Here is a 24,983-nt window from a genome sequence, read left to right as displayed (position 1 = left end):
TTCGGTGGATTTTGCTTCAAATGAAGAAATCAGGCATACGAATTCCAGAGTCAAAAAATTCAAAAAAACTAAATTGGAATATAATATTACCTCCAACAAAATAATATTTAGTCATAAGATCCAAAATAGGCTTCCGCATTTAAAAACTACGGTGACTCTGACTCAATGTTTTGACATTTTGTATTTTAATAACGTTCCTTACTGATTTCTACTAAATTAAGCATTATTTTTTAAGGAGGTTAATGGAAATCAATTGCCACATAAAATGTGTATTTTATAAAGTGCATTTCAATGGTCTTCTTGCAGTGAAAGTGTAGAAAAAAGCATTTAAAAATTCGAAGCGGTAGACGTCAAGAAGCAATGCACAGTGTTTCATTATAGAACAAAGTCTAAACAAATTAGGGGTGATACGATACATAAAATGAAAGTTTTGGAGTGTGATACATTGGATGTGGAATAACTCTGAGGACCCACTATACATATATATATGTTTATGTCAATATAATTAAATTTTTAATACCGTGAATTACACGTGTGTTTAATTTTATGAATCGAAGGGAAAGCGAAAATTTTAGTTTAATTTATAACTTGCAAAAAATGTTTATTGGAGTGACCGATTAACAACGTCAGGCGAAATTCGTCTATTTTCGTCCATTAAAGGGAGTCCTAGGAAACCTACAGTTTCAACAGGGATGGATATAGGGAAAGGGGTGTTGGAGGCGTTGGTTCCACATTGCAATTAAAGAGATAGTTGGTGTCATGTGGGGACAGGTTGCAGGCAGGACATACATTTTGTATCTCGCGGTTGATTCTGAATAGGTAAGAGTTTAACCTGTTACAGTATCCAGATCGAAGTTGTGCTAGACTGACGCGCGTCTCCCTAGCGAAATTTTTTTCCTCTTCTGCGACTTCAGTATATTTATCTTTAAGAAAGGGGTTCGCCGGGAAATTTTTGGCATAGAGGTCCGACGACTTTTTGTGGATATCTCTGAGGACCTGTTTATTTTTTTCTTCTACATACGTCTGAGTTCTCAGGTGCCGTATTTCTTCATAATATTTACGGAGATGATTTCTTAAACACCTGGAAGGCGGGGCCTCTTTAATCCGTTGTATGTTGGGTTGCCCAGGTTTCTGGTATTCAGCAGACACTGTTTAGTCAGCATTTCGTTTCCCTCCCTAACAACGATTCTGAAAACAGTGTTTTGACAGGCCTGTAGATTCTTCCACTGAGTATCATTTACGCTTGGCGACCGTATCGAGGAGGCGTAGCATGCAAGCGGCCGGTCAACTGCTTTGTAAGTAGTAATGAGCGTCTCTTTATCCCTACCCCAAGTGCTGCCGGCAAGAGATTTGAGGACTTTATTACTGCTCTGAATTAAGGTACAATTGCGGATGCATTTTCACGATCCTGATCGAACGTCACACTCAGTATTTTCGGGTGTAAGCCTGTCGGTAGCGTGACGCCATCTGCGTGGATATCCAATACGGTCGACATTTGCCGTGTCCATGTTGTATATAAGGTCACCGATGATTTGGTCTGTGACAATGTCAGGTTTCGCGAGGCGAAAAAACTGGAGAGATCAGGGAGGTAGTTGTTTATTTTATTACATAGCTCATCGATGGTTGGGCCAGGATCTGTAGCCATTATCGTGAATTCGTCGGCGGAGGATACAATGGTAACTCATTCTGGTGGCGAAAGGAGCTTCTATATGTAGACGTTTTTTGTTTAATTCTTCTTGGTTTAGATGTTGCGTTTCTGAATTGCACCGATGCTTACCTACCAGATAATTTGCGGTGCACCTTTTGAAACTTGGAGGAAGGGAAACTTTTTGAGAGTTTTGATTAATCTATGTTATTACCTGAGTGCACTCATTGATTTCAGTATATTTATTTCTGCAGTTTGATTTACTTACTTACTTAATTGGCGCTTAACCGTCTAAACGATTATGGCCGTCCAACAAGGCGCGCCAGTCGCTCCTTCGCTCTGCCAACGGGCGCCAATTGGTCACACCAAGGGAGTTCAAATCGTTTTCCACCTGGTCCTTCCAACGGAGTGGGGGCCGCCCTCTACCTCTGCTTCCATAGGCGGGTTCCGATAGAAACACTTTCTTGGCCGGAGCATCATCATTCATTCGCATTACATGGCCTAGCCAGCGCAGCCGCTGCGTTTTAATTCGCTGGACTATGTTGATGTCTGCATATAGCTCGTACAGCTCATCATTAAATCTTCTTCGGTACTCGCCATCGCCAACGCGTAGAGGTCCATAAATCTTTCGAAGAACTTTTCTCTTGAACACTCCCAAAGCCGCTTCATCTGCTGTTGTCATGGTCCATGCTTCTGCCCCATATAGCAGGACGGGTACGATAAGTGACTTGTAGAGTATGATTTTCGTTCGCCGAGAAGGGCCTTTCCTTTTCAATTGCCTACCTAGTCCAAAGTAGCATTTATTGGCAAGAGAGATTCTTCGCTGGATTTCAGTGCTGATGTTGTTGCTAGTGTTGATGCTGGTTCCCAAATAAACGAAGTCTTTTACTATTTCGAAATTATGGCTGCCAACAGTAGCGTGGTTGCCAAGGCGCGTATGCGCTGAATCTTTGCTGGATGACAGCAGGTACTTCGTTTTGTCCTCATTCACCATCAAACCCATCTTTACCGCTTCTTTTTCCAGGTTGGAGTAAGCAGAACTAACAGCGCGGGTGTTTAGGCCGATGATATCAATGTCATCAGCATATGCCAGTAATTGCACGCTTTTATAGTATATTGTTCCAGTGCGGTTAAGTTCTTCAGCTAGTATAATTTTCTCCAGCATCAAATAAAAGAAATCGTACGATAGGGGGTCACCCTGTCTGAAACCTCGTTTAGTTTCGAACGGCTCGGAGAGGTCCTTCCCAATTCTGACTGAGCTGATGATGTTGCTCAACGTCATTTTGCACAGCCGTATAAGTTTTGCGGGGAAACCAAATTCAGACATAGCGGCATATAGGCAGCTCCTTTTCGTGCTGTCGAAGGCGGCTTTAAAGTCGACGAAGAGGTGATGTGTGTCGATTCTCTTTTCACGGGTTTTTTCCAAGATTTGGCGCATTGTAAAAATCTGGTCGATAGTAGATTTACCAGGTCTGAAGCCGCACTGATAAGGTCCAATCAGCCGGTTCACGGTGGGCTTCAATCTTTCGCACAATACACTTGAAAGGACCTTATATGCGATATTAAGAAGGCTGATTCCACGATAGTGGGTGCATTTTGCAGTATCCCCCTTCTTGTGGACTGGGAAAAGAACACTTAGATTCCAACCGTCGGGCATGCACTCGCCCGCCCATATTTTGCTAAGAAGCTGCTGCATGCGCCTTACCAACTCCTCGCCGCCGTACTTCAATAGCTCCGCAGGCAATCCATCAGCACCCACGGCCTTGTTGTTTTTCAATCTGGTTATTGCTATTCTAACTTCGTCATAATCGGGCGGGGGGATATATATTCCATCATCATCGATTGCGAGATCGGGTTCTTCATCTCTGCGCGGTGAATTGCTGCCTCCATTTAGGAGAGCAGAGAAGTATTCCCTCCATAATCTAAGCACTCTCTGGACATCAGTTACAAGGTCGCCGTTTTCATTCCTCCAGGAGTTTGCCCCGGTCTTAAAACCTTCCGTCTATCGCCGTATTTTTTGGTAGAATTTTCGGGCGTTATTCCTGGTGGCTAGCAGCTCAAGCTCCTCGCACTCACGCCTTTCTGCTTCTGCTTTTTTCTTCCTGAAAAGGCGCCTCGCCTCCCTTTTCAACTCACGATAGCGTTCACACACTCCTCTTGTCGCGCTCGCTTTTAACGTAGCCCTGTATGCAGCGTATTTTCTTTCGGTTGAAACGCGGCATTCTTCATCGTACCAGTTGTTTTTTCGTGGCCGCCGGTAACCAATTTTTTCCTCGGCGGCAGTACGAAGTGCTTTGGAGATATGCTCCCACTGCTCCTGTATTCCTTCAGGATGAGTTGTGCTCTCAGAGAGTAGGTGTGAGAGTCGAGTTGCGAAATCTTTGGCAGTCTGTTGTGATTGAAGCTTTTCGACGTCTAGCTTTCCTTGTGTTTTTTGTTCCTTGTTTTTAGCCGCGTTGAGGCGGGTGCGTATTTTGGCTGCAACGAGATAATGGGGGAGAAAAGGCTTTGAAGAGATTTACAAGGTATAATCGAAACAGCTGTCGCCTTGTCTGTCCTGATGTCACGTTGTTTAAATTTTTCCCAAATTATTAAATAAATTATAAAATTAAAAAATTGCTTCAAATAAATGTTTTCATACATTTAGAAAAGCAATATGGGCAATCCCCGATTATTAAAATCATACAAACAGACAAAATTGGTTAATTCGTTGTAGTTCTATAAATAGAACGAAAACAGCAACAAAAACCAAAGTTTCATTGAAAACCGCCGTACTAAGCATAGCTTTAACACATAATTGCATACGAAGTATGCAATGTGTAAAAGATTAAAATATGCAAAAAAGAAGGCAATTGGGAAGAACTTTACAACAGGCATGACGTAGCTGAATGCGTTTACAACCATTTCAACTATCGTAGGAGTGCGAGTTCGACTCCCACTCCCGGGAGAAAAGGCTTTGAAGAGATTTACAAGGTATAATCGAAACAGCTGTCGCCTTGTCCGTCCTGATGTCACGTTGTTTAAATTTTTCCCAAATTATTAAATAAATTATAAAATTAAAAAATTGCTTCAAATAAATGTTTTCATACATTTAGAAAAGCAATATGGGCAATCCCCAATTATTAAAATCATACAAAGGTCCGAGTCGATGTTAGGTCCTCGGATCGTGCGCACATCTAAAACACTGGATACATGCCGTCCGTCTATCACAACGTGATCGATCTGATTGCGAGTATTTCGATCAGGAGACAGCCATGTAGCTTGATGTATCTTTTTATGCATGAACCTCGTGATGGATATGACCATGTTTCGAGCACCGGCAAAATCAATCAGCCTCAGTCCGTTAGGAGAAGTTTCATTGTGTAGGCTGAACTTTCCGACTGTGGGGCCAAAAACACCTTCTTTGCCCACCCTGGCGTTAAAGTCGCCAATCACGACTTTTATATCATGACGGGGGCAGCGCTCGTATGTGCGTTCTAATTGTTCATCATCGTCTTTCTCCTCTGTCGGCGCATGGGCGCAGATGAATGATATATTAAAAAATTTTGCTTTTATTCGGATAGCGGCGAAACGCTCGTTCACAGGCGTGAACGCCAGCACTTGCCGACAAAGTCTCTCTCCCACCACGAATCCGATGCCGAAACTGCGCTTATTCGTATGACCACTCCAAACGCATTTCTTGGATGGCGGTGATGTCAGATTTTGCTTTGACGAGGATATCAACCAGCCGGGCATCTGCACCAATCCCATTCAGGGAGCGGACGTTCCAGGTGCATGCCCTCAATTCATTGTCCTTCAAACGTTTGCCATGGTCGTCATCAATAGAGAGTGTATTTATCCGAGGCTTGTTGTTATATTTCATTTGATTATGGTTTTACGTGGCGGGTCCCAAGCCCAGCGCACAACCCGCTCAGCGGGGGTGAAAATATTACTTGCACGTTTATATATTCCCAGGTGAATGGCGGTCAGAAGCTTTCCCCACTTTCGTGGACTTCTACACACGGCTCCACCCTCACAGCGCAGTTTGATTTAGCATTCTTTTCAATTGCATGCGGTGCTGAATGAAACCCTTATTTCTCAGCATGATTGCAGAATTAAAAAATTTAAAGCATAATTCTCGTATGAAGAAAAAATTGTGAAATGCTTAATGTAGAAAAACTCTAATTTCAAAAAGCAAATGATTTCATTCTTCAACAGCTCTGATATACATACATATTTATGTGGCCTAGAGCTCGAATAAAAGATTTTAATAAGCAACAGCACTAAGGCCGGTAATAACTACATACAAACAAACAGTTTTTAATAATATTAATCTAGTTGGCTGTTTATTAATACTGATACCGAAACACATCTTTCGATATCTCACCCAATTTTTTTGAACGTGTTTTGGCAGTAAAATTAATTTAATTAATTAATTAATTATACATATGTAATAGGGTGGGTCAAATTTATTGTTGAAAAGGCACATCCAGTTTCTGAATCTATGGGTCATACTGAGTAATATTGTCCATGGGACCATAGGTCTGAAATGAATTTCAAGCCTGAAGTTTTTTCGCCATTTTCCCCGTACAATTTGACCCGCCCTAATATGTATGTAGGGGGCTAAGATACTTGGCTTGGATATCATAACTGATTTCAGTCTTAGACCGGCAATAGTGACGAATGTCACGCGTGATTAGTTTTCACGTCCTGCACGAGGTGCCCCTGCTTCTACTGATAATGGCGGATCTAGAGAGGACACCTCGATAAAACCCGCACCCCCTGAGTCATTGAGCCGAGCTCAGGGGAGGGAGGACTCTTTAAGAGTCAAGATCGGTACATAACGGTGACGAACTGGACTGTTTTAGGGCTTTGATTTGACATTAAATTTAGACTTGATGACTTTGGGCTGGTAGGTGCTGTATTCTGCCACTTTAGTAGGTCGGGGTGAAACCCTACCGAAATGGCTGGTAGGCTAATGCTGCACCTGCCCACGTCCCGTTAAAACCGTGGCGGGCCTCAAGGTACGTTCCGGCTCCGTCGCCGTTAAGTTGGTGGTGTAGGTGCGGTTGAAGATTTTCCCGCTTCGCGTCCGGTCTGGCTCTGAACGCATTACTCATAAGGTAATGCGTAAACCCTCGCGTGGCCTCCCTGCGTAGCATAGATAACCACGAGACCGTTAAAGGGCGACTACACAATCGGCTCCGGATAGCGGCCTTGAGGGGGGACTTTTTTAGAATGGACAAGACTAATACGAATCCGCCAAGGATGGGGTGCGCAAGAAGAGCGCTTTGGATGGAAATCCGTCAAATCAATCTTCAGCACTCTACGGCGGCTTCCGCAAATTTGTTGCTCTGCCTTGAAAAAGGCGGAGTGGATATAGTCCTTGTCCAGGAGCCGTGGCTGAGTAGTAACGGCAGTAAGATTTCTGGATTAAGGACTGGAAACACCTTGGTGCATGGGGAGGCAAGTAGGCGTAGATCCTGTGTGCTTGTTAAAAAAGAGATTAAAGCTTTTATTCTCTCTAATTTCAGCAATGCTGACGTAACCACGGTCTGCCTCGAGCGAGGAAGTAATGAAATGTGGGTGGTCTCAGCGTACATGCCCCACGGGGACGTAGAGGGACCACCACCTGCGATACTGGGTGAAATCACCGCTGAAGCAAGGCGGAGAGGTGTTGGCGTGATCATCGGTGCCGATGCTAATGCCCATCATAGCATTTGGGGAAGCTCGGATACCAACACTAGAGGTGAGTCTTTATTTACTTTTATTGTAGATGAGGGACTTTGTATATGTAATAGGGGGAATGACCCGACTTTTATTACTGCGGTAAGGGAGGAGGTCCTTGACCTCACCCTGGTTAGTAGAGAACTGGAAGGTCGGATATCTGGATGGAGGGTTCTCAACGAGCACTCCTTCTCTGATCACCGATATATTCAGTTCTCAGTGAACGAAGAACGTCCCGGTAAAATATCTTTTAGGAACCCTAAAAGTACTAACTGGGACTTGTATTGTAGGAAGCTGGGAGAGCTACTGCCTGCGGTGCCTATCATTAGTTCGGGCCTGTCCGAATCTGAGATAGACGTTCTGGTGGAAAACTTCACCTCGGCAAGCAATAGCGCCTTTCAGCTGTCCTGCCCATTGAAAACTTACAGGGGGAAGGGCAAGCCGCCCTGGTGGTCTTTTCTGATTCTCTTGACGACCTAAGAGCGTCCAGTCGGCGGCTCTTCAACAGAGCCAGGAGGAGTAAATTACCCTCGGACTGGGAGCTCTATAAGATGAGTCTGGGGATTTATAAATATGAAATAAGGATAGCCAAGCGAGATGCATGGCGAAGAAAAATACTCTCTAGGAACCCCGCTCCTCTGGGGTATCTGAGAGATGATGGTGGGGACTGGTCGATAAGTAGCGGGGAGTCCCTAAGGCTTTTACTGGACAATCATTTTCCCGATGTCCCAGTTGCGCAGGGATCTTCGCCTGCATGGTCGGCGGTCGTTGGCCATGCAGAAGTGCCTGCCATTCCAATACGGGAAAGTCAAATAACCTGGGCTATAGGGTCGTTCAAGCCCTATAAGTCTCCGGGCCCGGATGGAATCATTCCTGCGCAGCTTCAAAGGTCTTTGGGGATTTCCTGCCGCTGGTTGGCCATCATATATACTAACTGCCTCAGGCTTAACTTTTGTCAAGAGCTAAATTTAAGCCGCAAGTTTAAGTTGGCTGATCACTGCAGTGTATTCCAAGCGGAAATTGCTGCGATTAAGGATGCGGTGGATGGAATGCTATCCAGTGCTACCACGGTTAGGGAATTTAACATCTACTCTGATAGCCAAGCGGCTATCAAGGCCTTGAGCTCAACTACAGTGCGATCGAGGGTGGTCTGGGAGTGCCTGACCTCGCTTGCGATTGCATCGAATTATTTTACAATTAAGATTATCTGGGTCCCGGGCCATAGTGATATCCCGGGTAACTGTCAAGCGGATCTCTTAGCCCGCATCGGTACAACTGAACCGGATGAAGATGGCTGTAGGGATTTCGGGATCCCGCTGGCCACCTGTGGATTGCTCCTCCATAGCTGGGCCTAGAATCAGCTCAGCAAACGTTGGGCGGATACCACGTCTTGCAGGGTAGCAAGATCTTTCTGGCCAAAAATGGATGGTAGGAGGTCTGCTGAAATAATTGGGTTCACTAAGGCTCACCTATCAATGGTCATTGGGGTTTTGACAGGGCACTGTCCCATGGGCATCCATGCGGTACGTCTCAATATACTGGAAACTCCATCCTGCTGCAGCTGTATGGAGGATGATGAGGTGGAATCACCAAATCACTTTATGCTTGATTGTCCAGCTTTTGCCAGAACTAGGCGAAAGTACTTCGGTCTCGACTCACTTGGATCTCCCGAGGATATATCCAAAGTTGAGATCGGTATCATTCGGAGCTTTATCGTTGCTACCCAACGATTCTCTAAGTAGCTAGATCTAAGTCACCGTTATTTTTGGTGTATGTGGTATCACAACGGACCTTCGTGTTGTCCAAGTGAGCTATCCTTATCAGGGCAGCTACCACCTAACCTATCCTATCCTATCCTAATATGTATGTAAAAAAACAAATAGTCTTTATTTTGATATTAAGTTCTCTTTTTTTATACTTTAAAGAAAAAATAAGCAGCAACAGCTTTTGCCATGTTTGTCGTTATCGCGCCGCGGGGATTCTATTTTGAAGGTGAAGTTCGTCGCGTTTATTTCGCGGCGGCAGGGCATTTTGTTTACAGCTTTATGATTCAAACCGACAGACCTTCTTCCGACATTCTCTATCCATTCTCCTTCCCTCTCCAGTAATCTCGGGCTCACCCTTTCATTTCTTCTTTTTTCTCTCCTCTCTGCTATTTCATGTTTATCTCTTTATGTCCCATTCCATTTCTCTATCTTTTTCATTCTATTACAGATTTCTTCCCTTATGCTCTTACTCTTTCTTTTATTTAAACCCCAGTCTAACTATACGCTTAACCTGATCCTTATGTTGTTTTTAATCTTCTTGCTATGCAAAAAAAAAAGTAAAAGAGTAGCATATTTGTTCCCAAAACTGTCCCTGTCCCTAAAATTCATGGCCGGATTATGAGGGCCGTCACACTTTTGTTGTTGTACTACTGACTTCACCTGTCTGGTTGTATTGCGGCATCTGTATATATGCACTAGGGTTGGTCGATTTATTAACCGATATCGCGCCATCCATTTTTCGATAGGATTTGGGCTCAGGAAAAGTTCCACTACGCATACCCAAAAAAATAAATTTTTTATACTCAGTTGAGCAGAGCTCACAGATTATATTAACTTTGATTGGATAACGGTTGGTTGTACAGGTATAAAGAATCGAGATAGATATAGACTTCCATATATCAAAATCATCAGTATCGAAAAAAAATTCGATTGAGCCATGTCCGTCCGTCCGTCCGTCCGTTAACACGATAACTTGAGTAAACTTCAAGGTGTCTTGATGAAATTTGGTATGTAGGTTCCTGGGCACTCATCTCAGATCGCTATTTAATATGAACGATATCGGACTATAACCACGCCCACTTTTTCGATATCGAAAATTTCGAAAAATCGAAAAAGTGCGATAATTCATTACCAAATACGGACAAAGCGATGAAATTTGGTAGGTGAGTTGGACTTATGACGAAGAATAGAAAACTAGTAAAATTTTGGACAACGGGCGTGGCACCGCCCACTTTTAAAAGAAGGTAATTTAGAAGTTTTGCAAGCTGTAATTTGGCAGTCGTTGAAGATATCATGATGAAATTTGGCAGGAACGTTACTCTTATTACTATATGTACGCTTAATAAAAATTAGCAAAATAGGAGAACGACCACGCCCAATTTTTGAAAAAAAAAAATTTTAAGTCAAATTTTAAAAGAAAAGTTAATATCTTTACATTATATAAGTAAATTATGTCAACATTCAACTCCAGTAATGATATGGTGCAGCAAAATACAAAAATAAAAGAAATTTTCAAAATGGGCGTGGCTCAGCCCTTTTTCATTTAATTTGTCTAGGATACTTTTAATGTCATATGTCGAACAAAACATTACCAATCCTTGTGAAATTTGGTAGAGGCTTACATTCTAGGACGATAACTGTTTTCTGTGAAAAAGGGCGAAATCGGTTGAAGCCACACCCAGTTTTTATACACAGTCGACCGTCTGTCCTTCCGCTCGGCCGTTAACACGATAACTTCATCAAAAATCAATATATCTTTACTAAACTCAGTTCACGTACTTATCTGAACTCACTTTATATTGGTGTAAAAAATGGCCGAAATCCGACTATGACCACGCCCACTTTTTCGATATCGAAAACTACTAAAAATGAAAAAAATGCCATAATAGTATACCAAATACGAAAAAAGGTATGAAACATGGTAATTGGATTGGTCTATTGACGCAAAATATAACTTTAGAAAAAAACTTTGTAAAATGGGTGTGACACCTACCATATTAAGTAGAAGAAAATGAAAAAGTTTTGCAGGGCGAAATCAAAGGCCCTTGGAATCTTGGAAGGATAACTGTTCGTGGTATTACATATATAAATAAATTAGCGGTACTCGACAGATGTTGTTCTGGGTCACCCTGGTCCACATTTTGGTCGATATCTCGAAAACGCCTTCACATATACAAATACCACCACTCCTTTTAAAAACCCTTATTAATACCTTTAATTTGATACCCATATCGTACAAACGCATTCTAGAGTCACCCCTGGTCAACGTTTATGGCGATATCTCGAAAAGGCGTCCACTTATAGATTTAAGGCCCACTCCCTTTTAAAATACTCATTAACACCTTTCATTTGACACCCATATCGTACAAAAAAATTCTAGAGCCACCCCTGGTCCATTTTTATAGCGATATCTCGAAAAGGCGGACACCTATAGAACTAAGGCCCACTCCCTTTTAAAATACTCATTAACACTTTTCATTTGATATCCATATTGTACAAACGAATTCTAGAGTCACCCCTGGTCCACGTTTATGTTGATATCCCGAAAAGGCATCCACCCATAGAACTAAGGCCCATTCCCTTTTAAAATACTTATTAACACCTTTCGTTTGATACCCATATTGTACAAAAGCATTCTAGAGTCACCCCTGTAGCGGAATTCACTAACTTATAACGATGCGATTTGTCGAGATTTTAATTAACGATTTTGTCGCTTGTCTTATCGAATGTGCTATTCACTAACTTAGTTTTAACGAATCGAAATAAATTACAGTTTTTATTTTGCCGGCTCTAGGTCAAAAGTAATAAAACGATTTGGTTTTTTTTTTTTTATTTTCCCAATATATTTCGATCACCTTCGGAGATCTTCATCAGGGGGCTACAACAATAATAAACAATTCAGCTTAAATTGTAATAACTAACAATAATAACTAAATAAACCATCCTATGTATATAATGGCATTCATATTTATATACATACATACATTTAAATTTTTACTTTGCTAATCTGCGTCCGTTCGGTTCGCCATGTAGCTTTGAACTAATTTTCCACGATTCTAGCAAGTGTCTGTAGATATGTGAGCAGCCGTCGGTATCTATTTTATAGTTAAGTCTCTTGTTTATTGGTGTGTTTGTTATGTGGAGCATTTCTAAAGTGAAGCGTTTTTTGTAATTTTGCTCTGTTTGAAGTATGCTCACTGCTTCGAAATCTGGTTGATGGCCGCTCTCTGCACAGTGGGCCGCAAGTGCAGTTTTTTGCGTGTTACTAGCTGCTCTGCATTTTATATCAGATCGGTGGCCTGATATCCTCGTTTTCAATTTATTCTTAGTTGTACCTACATACTCTTTGTTACATTTATCGTTTTCATTTCCAGCGCATGTAATTTTGTATACAATGTTGTTTTTGTCTAATAATGCTACTTTACTTTTCATGTTGTTGTAGAAAATATTCGTCGTATAGGCTGGTTTATGTGCAATTTTGATGTTTTCCTTGTCATATATGTCGGAACCTTTTAATCTGTCGGAGAAGCCTGGTATATATAACATCGATTTGTACTTTGTGGTTGTTTTTTCTCCGTTTTTGGGTATTTTTATTTCACTGTAAGCTTTTATCATCCTCCGTATAATTCCATGAGGGAAGTCATTCATTTTTAGTATATTTGCAATTTTTCTTTTGTTTTCAGGGTGGAACACTGCATCACTCGTGTCCAACACCTTCCCAATAAAGTTTTTGGCTGTATTTATAATCATGCTTCTCGGATGTTTGGATTTGTAGCTCATTATCCGTCCTGATGATGTGGGCTTTTGGTACCAATCTACTTTTATTTGGTTGCCTCTCTTACATACGAGACAATCCAAGAAGGGTAATCTGTTTTCAGTCTCTAGCTCCATGGTAAATTGTATATCTTTACCATGGAGCTAGAGACTGAAAACAGATTACCCTTCTTGGATTGCCTCGTATGTAAGAGAGGTAACCAAATAAAAGTAGATTGGTACCAAAAGCCCACATCATCAGGACGGATAATGAGCTACAAATCCAAACATCCGAGAAGCATGATTATAAATACAGCCAAAAACTTTATTGGGAAGGTGTTGGACACGAGTGATGCAGTGTTCCACCCTGAAAACAAAAGAAAAATTGCAAATATACTAAAAATGAATGACTTCCCTCATGGAATTATACGGAGGATGATAAAAGCTTACAGTGAAATAAAAATACCCAAAAACGGAGAAAAAACAACTACAAAGTACAAATCGATGTTATATATACCAGGCTTCTCCGACAGATTAAAAGGTTCCGACATATATGACAAGGAAAACATCAAAATTGCACATAAACCAGCCTATACGACGAATATTTTCTACAACAACATGAAAAGTAAAGTAGCATTATTAGACAAAAACAACATTGTATACAAAATTACATGCGCTGGAAATGAAAACGATAAATGTAACAAAGAGTATGTAGGTACAACTAAGAATAAATTGAAAACGAGGATATCAGGCCACCGATCTGATATAAAATGCAGAGCAGCTAGTAACACGCAAAAAACTGCACTTGCGGCCCACTGTGCAGAGAGCGGCCATCAACCAGATTTCGAAGCAGTGAGCATACTTCAAACAGAGCAAAATTACAAAAAACGCTTCACTTTAGAAATGCTCCACATAACAAACACACCAATAAACAAGAGACTTAACTATAAAATAGATACCGACGGCTGCTCACATATCTACAGACACTTGCTAGAATCGTGGAAAATTAGTTCAAAGCTACATGGCGAACCGAACGGACGCAGATTAGCAAAGTAAAAATTTAAATGTATGTATGTATATAAATATGAATGCCATTATATACATAGGATGGTTTATTTAGTTATTATTGTTAGTTATTACAATTTAAGCTGAATTGTTTATTATTGTTGTAGCCCCCTGATGAAGATCTCCGAAGGTGATCGAAATATATTGGGAAAATAAAAAAAAAAAAAAACCAAATCGTTTTATTACTTTTGACCTAGAGCCGGCAAAATAAAAACTTTACATTTAAACGTATAAAGGTCGCTAAAATCAAATATTAATTGAAATAAATTACATTTAAATTTCGTTTTAATAGTATAAAGGTGGCAGCACAGCTTAACGAAACCTAAAAAACGCGAAAAGCACAAAAGGAGGCCAAAAATAAATAAATTCCGCCATACTAACTGTTTTTAAAAGTTTTTACATATTTTAACAAAAGGTAAGTAAATGCGGTATTAGATTTTTTTTCTCTGTTGATATCACAGTTATTCTTGTACCCCTTAATTGACCATCAAGTTTAGAAATAATATCATGAGCCAAGTCTAGGGTTAGTCGGTACAGCTTTACAAACTCCGTTGCATTCAAGTGGAATGGGTCATCTACTTCTCTATGAACCACTGGCGATGGATTTAGTAATTCTTCATTTTGTTATAAAACGTACGCCAAGTACTCAAATGCCATTTGATTTATAAACAAAGCAGCTTTTCATGTTTGAAAGTATTTAATTACAGTTCCGATTTTCTTTTTTAACTAAATATACCAGAAATATTAAAATCGTGATTTTTAACGCAGCCAATTTACTTGCCGTTTATTTAACGACACAGCTGATCGTCGATTTACGAATATCGATACAAAATAGTTGCTGAATAACAAAATCGTTATAGGTATCGATTCGCAAATAAAGCGATGGCAAATGTCGTTAAAAAAGTTAGTGAATACCACTACTGGTCCACCTTTATAACGATATTCCGAAAAGGCGTCCACCTATAGAACTAAGGCCCACTCCCTTTTAAAATACTCATTAACACTTTTCATTTGATACCCATATCGTACAAACAAATTCTAGAGTCAACCCTGATCCACCTTTATGGCGATATCTCGAAAAGGCGTCCACCTATAGAACTAAGACCCACTCCCTTTTAAAATACTCATTAACACCTTTCATTTGATACCCATATCGCAAAAACAAAGTCTAGAGTCACTCCTGGTCCACCTTTATGGCGATATCTCGAAAAGGCGTCCACCTATAGAACTAAGGCCTACGCCCTTTTAAAATACTCATTAACACCTTTCATTTGATACCCATATCGTACAAACAAATTCTAGAGTCACCCCTGGTCCACCTTTATGGCGATATCTCGAAAAGGCGTCCACCTATAGAACTAAGACCCACTCCCTTTTAAAATACTCATTAACACCTTTCATTTGATAGCCATATCGTACAAACAAATTCTAGAGTCACCCCTGGTCCACCTTTATGGCGATATCTCGAAAAGGCGTCCACCCATAGAACTTATGCCCACTCCCTTTTAAAATACTCATTAATACCTTCCATTTGATACACATGTCATACAAACACATTCCAGGGTTACCCTAGGTTCATTTTACTACGAGATGATTTTCCCTTATTTTGTCTCCATAGCTCTCAACTGAGTATGTAATGTTCGGTTACACAAGAACTTCCTTACTTGTTTGACTTTGATTTTTAAGGTTTTTTTCATGACCTACTAAAAAAATTTTCATTTGATTGTAAAATATTCATGTATACCCTGTCCAACCCAAAAATGTCCGCTAAAAACATAGACAGTTGTTTATAAAAATATTTTTTGGGTTTTGGGGAGTGTTTTGGTCGAAAAATTTACCATTTCGCCATTTTTTTAACGATTTTTTCAAAAAACTGTTATCGGCAACGTTTGGGTCGGACAGGGTATATATGAATATTTTACAATCAAATGAAAATTTTTTTTGTAGGTCATGAAAAAAACCTTAAAAATCAAAGTCGAAAAAAGTAAAAAAAATTAAATTTCGCAGGCTCGAAAATTATTTTTTTGGGATGCGAAGTGGAACTTTTTTTCCTGAGCACAAATCCTCTCGAAAAATCGATGGCGCGATATCGGTTAACTTTCGTCCATACAAATCGAACCACCCTAATATGCATCAACCATGATGATCATCATTTTGCAGCGTATCAGTATCAATATGAGAGAGTCTGATATTAAAACGAGTAGATTGATTAGCACATTCATCGAGAACGCGATGGCGGAACAATTAGATATTTTGCGGCCACTTGCGGTTGAGGAATTTCAAGAACTAATTAAAATATATAACGAAAAATATGGCAAACAAAATTTCCATTATCTCTTGATGTATAATCAAAATAAATGGAATGAGCAAATAAAGAATTTGAATTGTGAAGCGAATGAAGATGGTGCAGATGAGTTTGTGTCCTTCCGGAAAACATTTTATACGTACAGGAATGGTGATTTTCGAAAATATGGTACTTATGTGAGTCTACATTATGATCTGGTAAGCATTCAATTTGAAATAAGGAACTTTCTGATACCCATTATAAAACAATAAGAAGGTAAAAAAAAGGTTTAAAAAATTTTTAAATCACTCCCAAACTTGGCGAAAATGCCAAATCGGCGCAAGGATCGAGATATTCACAAAAATCGTATTTGTGGTCCGATTTGGCTCATATTTGGAACACATAATACATACAAGAATAGAAAGCGACCTATGAAAATCGCCACAAGGTGGCGCAAGGATCGAGATATTCACAAAAATCGTATTTGTGGTCCGATTTGGCTCATATTTGGAACACATAATACATACAAGAATAGAAAGCGACCTAAAGCGAAAAAATCGCCGCTAGGTGTTGCAAAGATCGAGATACTCAAAAAAATCGTATTTGTGGTCCGATTTGGTCTATATTTGGAACACATAATACATACAGGAATAGAAAGCGACCTACGATGTCCGATTTGGCTCATATTGGGAACAAATATTACATACAGTCCGGTAGAAGTGGCATCAAAATATTTTGGAGGAGGGGGGACAAGCATACGTGGCGCAGAGTCGAGTAAAGTCTTTGGAAGGATTATGTATTCAGGACTTAGATTATAACAAATTGTCAGGATAGAGTCCTTGTAATAATGAGTCACTAAATGAACTAAATAGAATGAGAAATAATAGGCAATTAAACAAAGACCAAAAACTTGAAAATAAAATAATTAAAAAAAAATGTTTAAGTTAAACGGTTTTATTGAAAACAATACTTACATGAAGTAATAATAATACTAAAAGCTAGAAAATAATTAGGTAGGTCGTAGGTACTAGTCATCACACTCCTCATCAATATAGGGCGTTGATCAGAAAATTAAACAAAGGCGTTGGACGCGTAAAATTTCTATTGATATTCATATATAAGACCAACTGAACCTTAAAAAGGTTATGCTACGCCTCACACTTTTAGAAATTTCACGTGCCCAACGCTTTTATTTAATTGTCTGATCAACGCCCTATATTGATGAGGAGTGTGATTACTATTACCTAGGATCTACCTAATTATTTTCTAGCTTTTAGTATTATTACTTCATGTAAATATTGTTTTCAATAAAACCTTTTAACTTAAACATTGTTTTTTAATTATTTTATTGTACGTACGTTCGTGGGTAACTACAACTTAACACCAACACACATATTTTAACAATCTGAACAAAGGTATGTTGTTGCTATAGAGATGGACCAACCATATAGTTGAACAATGGTATGCAATGTACATAAAAAAAAAAAAAAAATATGCAATGTACATATTGTTACGAATATTAGCAACACTAAGGGGTACTGCCATCTCTAAGCCGATGCTAAGCAGTGACTGTATGCACATCCATAAATCAATCATGTATCTACATAAACGAATAAATCATTATGTCTACACATATGTACGTACACGCAGAAGAGAAGAGATGCACAAACACATGCAGATATCTTATCTGAGATGCTCCCAAAAGTATGCAATTGTAATTGCGGAAGTGTCGCTCACAAATACACGCATATGAGAAGCTATATACGTGCATCTCTAGTTATAATTATATGGCGGTAACTAAGTAAATTCTGGAAGCGCCTAGAAGATGCCACGAGGAAATCACAGAGTATAAAAGCACCAACGGTAAAGGCGCTACAATCATTTTTGATTAAGCACGTAATCTGTCGGGCAATATTAGAGTTATTTATTGTGAAGTACTTTAATAAAGGCCATTTTGCATTATTAAATATTGGAGTTATTTATTCAACAGTTTAGTGATTCGAACTTAGCAGAAGGTTGCAAATAAGAGGATTTGCAAGTAAATTCGTTACAATATGTACCAAAATATCATGATAAAAATTTGAGAAGGTAAAACAATTCTCTCTTCGGGTGGCCATAATGGTATTTTGATTTTAAACAAATTTTTAAATCTCTCTTCAAAACTCTGTACAAATGCCAAGCCAAAGGAGACAAAAAGATATTTGACATATTTTACTTATTTCACACGCCATTGGGTTATTGTGCCCTGTTGTTGTTGTTGTGGTAACAATAAAGAGACTCCCGAAGGCTTGGGGAGTGTTATCGATGTTGATAGTCCTTTGCCGGACATATATCCTGTACGTCCAGGTAACAAAGCATCATTAAGGTACTAGCCCAACCATCTCGGGAAGGACTTATATGACCACATTAAACCTTCAAGGCCATCCCTCCCTCCCCACCCTCTAGTTCCATGAGGAGCTTGGGGTCGCCAGAGCCTCGTCTGTTAATGAAACAGGATTTGCCGCGGGTAGGTGATGTTGACAATTGGGTTGGAGAAACTATATATTGCGCTACACAACCCCTTCAATCCCTTTATTGTGCCCTCATCTAGTTCACAGCGCCTCATCCAAGACGAGTTCCTTGATGGACCCTAGCAGTGCTCTTATCTTGGGGTATTGAATCTAGAAATAATCTGGCCATGAAGAGCCCATAAACTTAGCTCTGCGTCTTGAGATTGCGTCGCATTCAAGAAGGATATGCTCCGCTGATCGATCACAAAATCGGCATGTGTTATTCGATAGTATTTTCCCTAATTTCCTGTTTGCCAACTGGCGGGAACTGATCGGGACCGATGGGTCGTGCAGTTGCTGCCTCTCTGGCCAGGTTGTCCGCCTGCTCATTACTTTCTACTCCCCTGTGGCCTGTTACCCAGGCCCACAGTACTACGTTGTGTGCTCCTAATTGATTCTGCTTTTCTATGCACTCAAGGACCAGTGCTGACTTTATTTCGTACGCCGAAATTGTTTTGAGTGCTGCCTGACTGTCACTGAGTATGGCAATTGTTTCATTGGAGTATCGGCGCTGATGATTCAGGTCAGCGCACAGACTTATGGCGAATACTTCGCTTGAAAAATGCTCGGGCGTGCTCCCAGAGGTACTGATATTTTGGTTCTCGGTCCGAAGTCTCCGGCTCCAATCCCCTCTATGGAAATCATACATGTATATAGTCGAGTCTAGCGATCTTTTGGTGCACATAATAAGTGAAAATGGGAGTATTTGTGCTAACGAAAACGTTACGCATATTCCTGAAAACATGTAAGAGATCAAAAAATTTACGCCTTATGTTGTTTGTGAAGACTGCCAGGATATAGCAGCAATTCGGTGCTTTAAGGTGATGAAAAGCAACGAGCTGTGGTCTAGCGTTAAGCAACTCTTCTAGCTCTAAAGATTGTATTAACATCTCAGCGCAGACAAGTGCTTTTAATAAGACGCGTTTGTTCTCCAATGCGGTACCTTGATCTTGACACTCGCAACTTCTGTTGTTTTCTGGTTGTAATCAGGCCAAGGGTGGTATAACCTAGAGATGGTCGTGCTGGTAACTTAATGGTACTAGGTACCGGATCTTTATCCGGCAGAGGAATATCAACACCGATGACATTCCCCAAAACCTCAGGGAATTGTCTATATCGTTAAAACAACAACGTGCGCTATATAATGTAGACGATATGCTCCGTAAAAAATTCTCTTAACACACACATGAAAATGTCGCGAATAGGTATCTGGAAAATTGTAGCAGCTCGCTTGATTTCTTTACTGTCAACGAAGGCATGGCTAGATGTGTAGATCGTTTGAGCTCGGTATCAATAATCCGAACGCCAGACCGCTCCGAAACCGGTGTAGGATCCATAATCTTATTTCGCAGAACACCTTGTTTTTACAGTGTAATATAGCTTTTCCAAAAAAAAAGTTTAATGTGCTTGAACGAACCTCAGTTCCCTTCGAAAAGTAAACGTTACTTTTGTTAACAAAACTCGTCCACTTCTAAAGGTTTTGTTACACTTTCATATATGCCAAACTGCTTTCCTATACATACTGTAACGAATTTAGAGAAATTCTGCTTATTTGAAACCTTCTGCTAACGTTCGAATCGCTAAACTGTTGAATAAATCACTCCAATATTTAATATTACAAACTGGTCTTTTTTAGACTACTTTGAGAGTACTGCACAATTAAACTTCACAACCAATAGCGTGCTTAAATCAAAACTGATTACTGGTTCCGCAGCTTGCGCTGCTTTTATACTCTCTGTTGCCTCGTCTGCATATTTCTCCAAAGGTCTAGACGTTTCATCTTCCAAAATATCCTGCTTGGTACATATATATTTGTAGTTTATGCGTTTCTCATAGTCATATGCGTGTGTATGTGTGAGCAACTACTTCGGTTGATGACCACATGTGTGTGGCCCTGTACATAAGTGTTGCTAGCTTTAATGTGTACATGTATATACGAGTGGCTGCATCAACTTTTTATTGTTGTGTGATTATTTACTAACAGCCTAGTGATGTCCACATTCGCCACAATATATTTCAATTTATCCTATTTTATCGTCGCACATTGTAATGAACAGACTAATCATTAACTATTTTTTTTATGTTTAGTATTTTACAAGTTTTGCCAACGGAACAAAGAAAAGGTTTTGGCAGTTTAATGGCAGCACGTCTGTGTAAAGAAGTCGCATTGGTTGAAAAGGTCGATCTAACAGCTTGGATTGTTAATGAAAATTTTAAATCGAAGTCACTGTTGGAAAAAATCGGGTTTCGCACAATCGCAAAATCAGAGTGGATACAGTTGAATAAGGCATGATATGTAAAATAAATAATAATAAATATATTTGAAAAGCAGAGTTGTTAAAGAATGTATTCCGTTTGGAACAATTATTCCTTTGATTGCAGTCCCAGAGGATTGCAATACTTTTTTGTTAGTACGGAGTAATGAATAAAAATTTTTAGTCATTCTTCCTTTTTGCATACCTAGTTTTTTTATTCCATGAATCACATTCATCGGACTGCAACATTCGGAGGAAATGCATTCCGCAATCCTTTTCATTTCTTTGTATGACTTAAACTACACTTATGTTTGTCTTGTTTAATGATGGAATAGTTTTTATACTCAGCGTGCTAAATATTGAGATATCTTCATCAAATTTGGTACACGAGCTTATCTGGACCCAGAATAGATTGGCATTGAAAATGAGCGAAATCGGACGATAACCACGCCCACTTTTTATATATATAACATTTTGGAAAACACAAAAAACCTGATAATTTAGTAAATAATACACCTAGAAAGTTGAAATTTGGCGTGTGGGCTGATATTGAGACTTTTGATAAAAATTTGAAAAAAAAATTTTAAATGGGCGTGGCACCGCCCACTTGTGATGAAATCAATTTTACAAATATTATTAATAATTAATTTGTTTATTGGCCGTTAATGAATGAAAATATATATTTTCTGTTGGTGAGCTCTAGGCCTCTTTTAAATAAACAACTCGGTTTGTTGCTTGTATGTATTTAATTATTCGATATTTCGATCTCAATCTGAGATCATCATCAGGACTGTAATAAAAAACAATAAAAACACACATTCAATTACACATAAAAAACATATCCATCTCTTAAACATAATGCATAAGCGCGACTTACATCTTCCGCTGTGATGCAAAGACTAAAAATTGTGAAGAAAAGTGATTATCGGAACCAACGAAAAAACTAAACAGAGAGTGTAAATATTTAGATAACCAAATGAAATACCGTAATAGTAAACAAAAATAGATAAACATTTACAACAATAATATGGCAATCGGCGAAAATAATGATAATAATAATGTAGGTATGCGTGCAAGTAATCAGGTGTATAGCTATTGTACCAAGGCACAGAAACTGCATGAGTGTGCATGTGCAGGGAATGGAGCAAATTGTTATTATTTTTGTTTTATTTTATCACGAGTATTGGTTGTGCTTTAAAATCAGGTTGCGGTAGGCGTACGCACAATGATCCGTGTCAGCCTTAAAATTCATCTTTTTATCATTAGGGGTGTTCCCTATGTGAAGCATTTCTAAAGTAAAACGCTTATGATAATTTTTCTCCTCTTCCAAAATTTTGATATTTTCGAAATCCGGGTAATGTCCGGTATCCTTACAATGAGATGATAGAGCCGTTTTGTTGTCAGAAAAATTGTTCCTTAATTTTATATTGGATTTATGAGCGGATATCCTTGTCTTCAGTTTTGATTTTGTAGTACCCACATATACTTTCTCGCATACGTGGGACCCGTCGCCGTTGCAAGGAATCCTATAAACAACATCCGATTTTTCCTGTATTGGTATTGGGTCTTTTAATCTGCTGAACACCTTTTTTAAAGAATTGCTGTAGGTAAACGCTAGCTGCACATTATCCATATCATACATTTTTGAATGTTTGATCCTCTCTGAAAGCCCAGGGATATATGTGACGGATTTATAGATTTTGGCATTTTGATTGTTCTCCGTATTATCTTTACCTAGACGCGAGTAATAATTATATATAAGTTTGTTCACTAATTTAATTGCAAAATCGTTCTTTTCGAGGGTATCCTTTATAAGTTTAATATTTTTGGTATGGTAAATTCTATCACTAATGGAAAGAATTCGTCTCACGAAATTACTGGCCTTGTTCACTATTACTCCTCTATCATGCTGTGAATTGAAGTTAATCAGTCTGCCGGATGCAGTAGGTTTTTTGTACCAGTCTAATGCTAATTGGTTGTTTCTCCTAACCACTAGGGTGTCCAGAAAAGGTATTTTTCCGTCCTTTTCTACTTCAACAGTGAATTTAATCGATCGGTGGTATCCGTTAAGTAGGTTAAGTAAAATATTTGTGTCTTCCGTTTTTATTATCGAGAACAAATCATCTACATATTTCGTTAGCATTCGTGGTTTGTTCGGCGCCTCCATTTCAAACCGGGATAAAAGTTCCTCCATGGAGGCGCCGAACAAACCACGAATACTATACACCTGATTACTTGCACGCATACCTACATTATTATTATCATTATTTTCGCCGATTGCCATATTATTGTTGTAAATGTTTCTGTATTTTTGTTTACTATTATGGTATTTCATTTGGGTATCTAAATATTTACACTCTCTGTTTAGTTTTTTCGTTGGTTCCGATAATCACTTTTCTTCACAATTTTTAGTCTTTGCATCACAGCGGAAGATGTAAGTCGCGCTTATGCATTATGTTTAAGAGATGGATATGTTTTTTATGTGTAATTGAATGTGTGTTTTTATTGTTTTTTATTACAGTCCTGATGATGATCTCAGATTGAGATCGAAATATCGAATAATTAAATACATACAAGCAACAAACCGAGTTGTTTTATTTAAAAGAGGCCTAGAGCTCACCAACAGAAAATATATATAAATATTATTAATCATAAATCAAAAATCGTTAAACCTATCGTAACAAAATTCGGCAGAGAGGTTGCCTTTACTATAAGGAATGCTTTGAAGAAAAATTAACGAAATCGGTTAAGGACCACGCCCAGTTTTATATAAACGATTTTTAAAAGGGCCCTGGATGAATAAAATAAGCTATATCTTTACAAAAAAGAGTTTTATATCAATGGTATTTCATTTTTCCGAGTGGATTTATAACAATAAATAGACAAACTTTAAATTTTAAAAAATCGGCGTGGCACCACCCTTTTATGACTAAACAATTTTCAATGTTTCGGGAGTCATAACTCGAAGAAAAATTAACGGATCGTAATAAAATTGGATACACAGAATTTCCCTAGAGCAGGAAATATTTCAATAGACGAGATCGGTTAAATACCACCCCACTTTTATATAAATGATTTTTAAAAGGGTTGTAGATGAAAATAATAAGTTATATCTTAGCGAAAAAGAGCTTTGTATCAATAGAATTTTACATATTAAATTTAATTATAACATTAAATTGGAAAACACTAAAATTTTTGACAATGGGTGTGGCACAGCCCCTTTTGTGACTAAGCAATTGTCTATGTTTCGGGAGCCATAACTCGAAGAAAAATTAACAATAGAAAATAGTTTTGAATCAATGATATTTCATTTATCAAGTTTTATTGTGTGAGGAAATTGGCGGAAATTTTTCTTTTAAACGGGCGGTGCCACGTGTTTTGTAGAAAAGTAATTTATCTAAAATGAAATGTGCAATTGAAGCTCACGCTGAGTATATAATATTCGGCTACACCCGAACTTTGACACCTTTACTTGTTATTATTTCAGAACGTTGAAAAATAACTAAATTTCTTGTATATGTTTGTTGTAAATGATATATTAAAGCATAGATTCTCAATATCTTAACTACTTATAAGAGGTCCTTATAATTTAATGAGAAGAACTTGAAATTTAATACTCCTTTTTTTGCAACAAAATAAACCAATTATATGAATTAAGCGAGGATTGCCTTCATTGATGAATATGTAGGAAAACATTTATTTGAAGCAATTTTTATACTCAGTTGAGCAGAGCTCACAGAGTATATTAACTTTGATTGCATAACGGTTGGTTGTACAGGTATAAAGGAATCGAGATAGATATAGACTTCCATATATCAAAATCATCAGTAATCATGGTAATTGTATTGGTCTATTGACGCAAAATATAACTTTAGAAAACACTTGGTAAAATGGGTGTGACACCTACCATATTAAGTAGAATAAAATGAAAAAGTTTTGCAGGGCGAAATCAAAAGCCCT

At 38.8% G+C, this 24,983-nt stretch overlaps 1 protein-coding gene across 1 annotated transcript; it reads left to right on the top strand.

The window, feature by feature from the left end:
- The first annotated feature begins 16,142 nt into the window (after positions 1 to 16,142).
- LOC137248808 (uncharacterized) lies at positions 16,143 to 21,117 on the top strand. Its single transcript, XM_067779706.1, has 3 exons — positions 16,143 to 16,437; positions 20,753 to 20,814; positions 20,857 to 21,117. Exons 1-3 carry the CDS (start codon positions 16,168 to 16,170, stop codon positions 21,059 to 21,061), a joined length of 537 nt encoding a protein of 178 aa, XP_067635807.1. The 5' UTR covers positions 16,143 to 16,167; the 3' UTR covers positions 21,062 to 21,117.
- The last annotated feature ends 3,866 nt before the right edge of the window (positions 21,118 to 24,983 follow it).

This window comes from Eurosta solidaginis, chromosome 4, assembly GCF_040869045.1.
Source record: "Eurosta solidaginis isolate ZX-2024a chromosome 4, ASM4086904v1, whole genome shotgun sequence".
NCBI lineage: Eukaryota > Metazoa > Arthropoda > Insecta > Diptera > Tephritidae > Eurosta > Eurosta solidaginis.
This window is presented reverse-complemented; position numbering and strand designations above follow the sequence as displayed.